This window comes from Mustela putorius, unplaced genomic scaffold (genome assembly GCF_011764305.1).
Source record: "Mustela putorius furo isolate JIRA1106 unplaced genomic scaffold, ASM1176430v1.1 tig00000127_pilon_pilon_pilon, whole genome shotgun sequence".
Classification (NCBI taxonomy): domain Eukaryota; kingdom Metazoa; phylum Chordata; class Mammalia; order Carnivora; family Mustelidae; genus Mustela; species Mustela putorius.
The window spans coordinates 11,263,570-11,268,903 of NW_025421288.1; the positions used below are offsets into that span (position 1 = coordinate 11,263,570).

The 5,334-nt window shown below is 50.1% G+C and overlaps 1 protein-coding gene across 1 annotated transcript; it reads right to left on the reverse strand.

Annotated features, from left to right (window-relative positions):
* MRPL11 (mitochondrial ribosomal protein L11) lies at positions 1 to 3,264 on the reverse strand. The gene is made up of 5 exons (XM_004759426.3): positions 3,041 to 3,264; positions 2,591 to 2,686; positions 1,726 to 1,819; positions 1,479 to 1,638; positions 1 to 297 (listed from the first exon to the last, which is right to left on the reverse strand). Exons 1-5 carry the CDS (start codon positions 3,161 to 3,163, stop codon positions 192 to 194), a joined length of 579 nt encoding a protein of 192 aa, XP_004759483.2. The 5' UTR covers positions 3,164 to 3,264; the 3' UTR covers positions 1 to 191.
* Positions 3,265 to 5,334: the final 2,070 nt, after the last annotated feature.

A 5,334-nucleotide genomic window follows, 5' to 3' on the forward strand; every position in this document is an offset into this window, starting at 1 on the left:
TGGGTGACAAAAGGGTGTTTATTTAAGCTTGATCTCTTGATACTGTCATACACGTAAAAATATATAATTTAAAGTCACGGAAACAATAATCAGCTTGGTGTTGCCTCCCTTCCGCCCATTTGGCACAGCTTTTCCAACTGGCCTCCATGCCAGCTGCTCCCTTCAAAACCCTGGAGCGTGGGGGACAGGGGTCACTTCTTGGCAGCTTCCGCCTGTGCTGCCAAATCTGCCTCTTTCTGGGCAGCCAGGAATTCGGCTCGCTCCTTCTGGAAAGCTGCCAGCTCTTCTGGACTGAGGCTGAAAAACAGGTGCAGAAAAACAGAGTGAGTGACCAGTCACTCCTGGGGAGCTCACAGGGCCCACGCCCCTGTCTCAGGGCCCCTTCTCCCTCCCTGAACTCCCCACCCTCCACAGCTTCGCCACCCTACCCCCACCCCTACCTTATATTCCCTTCGTAAAGTCCCACCAGTCCTTTGAGGCCTCTGCCATACTCCAGTCCAGATTAACAGCCCCCCTTCCTCTGGCCCCCAAACACTTTGTACAAAGAAGTCATCAGGCTGTGCACCTGTGCCCACCAAAAGCGGGGGTCAAACTGACTCACCTCTGCACTCCTAGTAAGAGCAAAGGTTTGCAAAAAGTCAAGTCTATCCCTATACCGTGCTTAACCCCCACTTCCCTCGGGGAAACAACCATAGGCCTCAGCATGGGATGTGACGTCAGCAGCAAGAGGCCCATGAAGGACCAAGTGCTGCCCCTGCTGCTGTCTGAGTCAGATGCCCTCCTAGCCATCTCACTTCAAAGAAATAATCCCTGAGGTCATCCCAAGAGGGGGCCCCCTGTTGGCCTTGGGATCAGTTTTGAACTTGAGACAATGAGAAACAGCTTCCAGCCTTCCCAACTGGTCCTTCTGCCTCACCTCTCTTCCCATTCCCCACTCTGCTTCCAGCACCACACGCCAGAGCAGACGGCACTTCTTTGCTTCCTTTGTCGCCTTCTGTCCTTCACAGGGAACCTTCCACTGCCTGGACTGCTTGCCCCAGTCCTTGACCTCCTTTTCCAAGTCTCTGCTTAGATGTCACCTCCTCTCTGCAGTCCTCACTGACACGCCAGGCCAAATCAGGAACTCTATTCTCTGTTCTCCAGACACCTGCATTTCCTTTTGTCAACACGGACTATTCAGCAGCCTAATTCTCCACTTAGCATCTGCCTCCAGCCTTGAACTTGGAGCTCTGTGGGAGTGGGGCCGAGCATGGCTACCTCGTTCCTAGCTGTATCCAATGTCCAGAACAACGTCTAACCCATAACAAGTATTTAATATTCTTATTCCACACGGATGAATAAGGCTCCCCATTCGCAAGAATCCAAGGTCCTTGACTCAGAAGCTGACCCTCCCACTGTAATAGGCCCTCTCGGCTTTGCCTCAGAGTCAAGAACTTTCCAAGCCCTGCCCTCACCCTGCACCTTCCCGAGACACTCACTCCTTCACCACACGAATGCCCAGGGAACGGGCAGAGCCAATGATGGAGCGAACCACAGAAGACAGGGGCACATCCTGCAGGGCGAAGGCCTCGTCCTGAGCTTTAACTTGGGCGATCTCGTACACATGCTTCAAGGTCACCAGGCCTGCCACTTCCTTCCCTGGGAGGAAGAAACAAGTCGGCCTTCAGGTGTCCCTGCTTCCTTCTAGAGCCCCCCAGAATCCCAGGTGCCCACCCTGACCCTTACCTGTCTGCCGGGCCCCCTTCTCAATCCCAGCAGCTGCTTTCAGGAAGTAGGAAACAGTGGGTTGTCCAATTTTGATTTCAAATGTCCTGTCAGGCTTCATAGGAAAGAAAATACATGAGAATATCTCCTGTCTCCCTTAACCGCTGCTGCCTCAGCCCAGAGAACCTCTAACTTCTGTCCCCTCTTCCCTTGACTCATCTTCCAACGGTGTCCATCTAAGAGACCATGAAACCACAGCGAAAATAAATCTGTAGCTAACAGCTTAGTCACCTCTAGTCCAGGCCCAACTCTGCTCTAGAAGCCCCAGTGAAATGGAGAGGCAAAGGGAGGAACTGCAATATGGCAAGATGGGTTCAGAGAAGATACCGCCTCGGGGCGCCTGGGTGGCTCAGTGGGTTAAGCCTCTGCCTTCGGCTCAGGTCATGATCCCAGGGTGCTGGGATCGCTTCCCTTCCTCTCTCTCTCTCTCTACCTGCCTCTCTGCCTACTTGTGATCTCTGTCTGTCAAATAAATTAAAATCTTAAAAAAAAAAAAAAAGGAAAAGATACCGCCTCGTCTCCACCCTGTAAATGGGGAAAGTGGGAGTCCCTAATGGGAAGAGCCTCTCCCAAAGTTAGAAGCAGAGCAGCAACCCCAGGGGACCAGTTCCTCAGGAACTAAGAAGACTAAAGGCAAAGAAAAAGAAACAGGACCACTAGGCGATGGGGACTGAGGAGAGCACTCGTGGCAACGAGCAGGGGGCAGGTGATGTAGGGACCTGATGAATCCCTACACTGGACACCCAGAACGAAGACAACACTGCATACTGACTGGGACTAAACTAAACACTTAAAGCCACACAGGATCAGAGTCCCGACCGCGCACCTTCACAAAAATCTTGGTAGGCAAAGGAATGCCTTCTTTGATGTCCTTTGTCTTCTCGTTGAACTCCTTGCAGAACTGGTTGATGGAAACACCTCTCTGGGTGGGAAGCACGGGCGTTAGTGCGGCGAGGACATCCAGGAGAGTCTTCCGCCCGCTTCCCACTTCGTCTTGACCCCCGGACGTCCCCGCACGCCTTCCGCTACCCAGACTCCACTGACACTCCCCGCGCGACGACCTGCACGCATCAGCCCCTCTCCTCCCAACAGCCCGCTGAGGAACGACCGAGGAAGCTCGAAGAGGTTACGGAACGAACGCCAAGACAAAAAGCGTGTGGGCAGCAGAGCCGAGCTTTAAGCCGAAGCCTCCCTGGCGTCAGAGCCCGCACGGTCCACCGCGTCCTAGCTCCCACCCCACGGCGCCTCCCGCTCCCAGTTCCAGCCGCGGGTGCACCTGACCCAGGATGGGGCCTAGTGGGGGCCCGGGCATGGCCTGGCCTGCCCGCACGATGGTCCGGATGACGCCGCCGGCCTCGGGCTTCCTGAGGGCCCGAGTGGCCCGACTCAGCTTCGACATGACGCGAGGATCCTGGCCCTTAGATCACCTCAGGGAGACAGCAAGAGCGACGGCTTCGGGCGCCGCCATCCTGGGTCAGAGGTCAAGGGTCCTCGAATTAGGTTTGGGCAGGTAAGGCCAATAAAAAGGAGCGTTATTTCAGCCCTTCTCCACTCCAACCAGTAAGACGAGGAGAGCAATATGAAGGGGAAAAACCTTTTAACTCGCGAAACGGAGATAGGGGAAGGCGCAATGGTTCAGATACACACATTCCTCCTGCAGCACACATAGGCAATACCTCGGACGGCTAAACTGGAGGCGGAGGAGGACCTAATGCTCGCACAGCATTGTGGGCATGGTAGTTTTGACCGCTTATGCGACTCTCGCACGTTGCTACGCTCTGGCGCGCCATCTGCTGGATGTGATTATAATCCTTGGATTTGAAAGGAACACAGATCACCTTCTCCCGCGTGAGAATCTCTTTTTTCTTTCCTCGCCTGTTTCCTCGCTGGTTGTTGAAAGGCACGATGGTTAAGAGTTCACACCCAGGAAGCAACTACCTTGCTGGCTGTGAACTTGTTCAAGTTACTTAAGTTCAGTTTCCTCCCCGTGTTCAGTGAGGATTATAGTATGTAGACATAGCTTCAGGGATTGTAGTGAGGTCTGAGTTACCAAAGTGTTACAGCAATGCCTGGCACCTAGTAAGCATGTGCTATGAACTCTACGATGAGGACAAAACCTTCACAGGGCTGTTGTGAGTGAGTGAGTGATGTTTGATGCACCATGCCTGGTAAAATAAGATAATAAAATAAAAATAAGGGAGCGTTTTACTATGTCATTTGATTTTTTATTTTTTTAGCAGTTGCTACATTCCAGGCACAATGCTGAGCACTTTAAGGGCATTATTATCTCATATAAAGGTAAATTCTTTTATTATAACCCTTAAAAAATGAGAATGTTGAAGCACAAAAAAGTAAAAAACACTTACCATGTGTGTGAAAGGCTGGGAAATAAATATTGGTGTTATCTGATTCTAGACCTTGTGCCATATACCATGACTCTGTATTGCCTCATCTAGTAAAAGGAGATAATCTGTGTTAAACCACACTGTAAACTGTGAGATTTTTTTATTGTGGATTTTTTTTGGACTCCCGCTAATTAAATGTGTTCCTGCTTCTGAAGTTTATCAAGGTCTTTCTATAATGCTCTACCTCCTTAGCCTCAGCAAGAATCTGCAATCAAGCTGGCTCTTTGATTTAGTAGTTGTAAAACTCTGGGCAAAATAATTAACTTCCCCGTGCTTTGGTTTACTGACTAGTAACACGGGGCTAATAATAGCACCAACCTCCCAGGAAATTAGTGAATTTAGTTGAAATGCTTAGAAGAGAGTCCGGTCCAGAACAAGCCCAGCTAGATATGATTTATCTCTGGGCACCCCACACCGCCCAGCCTTTACTTACAAATTATCTACAAATAAAGACATAAATCCTTCCTAAATGGAGGAATCAGGAAGCAGATGGGCATGGCAGGTGCTCAGGGAGCCAAGAAAGCTGCTTGGGACAAAGTGGGTTCTGTTGCCAATTTCCACTTTTTATCGATGGAAGGATAGTTTTGATTATTCCAGCTCTTACAGATTTTAAGGAAGCAACTCCCTATTCTAGCTTTGGGAACATGTGAGGTCAGAGTGTTCAGAGGTGAAAATGTCAGTGCAACAGGCGAGTGTGGGTCGGATCATACAAGTCTTGTCAGCCCTGCTAAGGCTGTGGCTTGCAGCAGGAATCACTGGAGAGAGTTAAGTAGTTGCATTTTGAAAGGTGACCTTAGCTTGGGTAGGTAGAGGGATTGGAGGAGGGCAAGGCTGGATGTAGGGAGACCCATCAGGCCAGGGCAGGAAGACAGTGGAAAGATGTTAGTGGCTTGGGACCAATTCAAGAGATACTTAGAAGGTAGAAATATACTTTAGTCAAGAAATGCTTGTGCAATATGTACTGTGTCAGTCTTTATGAATAGTAACTCATGTATACTTCATTATAATACTATGAAGTATAAGTGCTATTATTATTCTCCACTTTAAAACTAGAAAACCGAAGCCCAGAGAGGTCAAGTCACTTGTCCAAATTTATGCTACTAGAAAGTGGCAGAGTCAGAAGTTGAACCCAGACCTCTGGTTCTAGTGCACCGGACCACTCTCT

Coding starts and splice junctions, on each gene's coding strand:
- MRPL11 (XM_004759426.3), bottom strand. CDS start 3,163: ATGTCGAAGCTGAGTCGGGCCACTCGGGCCCTCAGGAAGCCCGAGGCC. Junction 2,687..3,040: donor TAGGCCCCATCCTGGGTCAG/GTGCACCCGCGG, acceptor CTTCCCACCCAG/AGAGGTGTTTCCATCAACCA. Junction 1,820..2,590: donor CTACCAAGATTTTTGTGAAG/GTGCGCGGTCGG, acceptor TTTCCTATGAAG/CCTGACAGGACATTTGAAAT.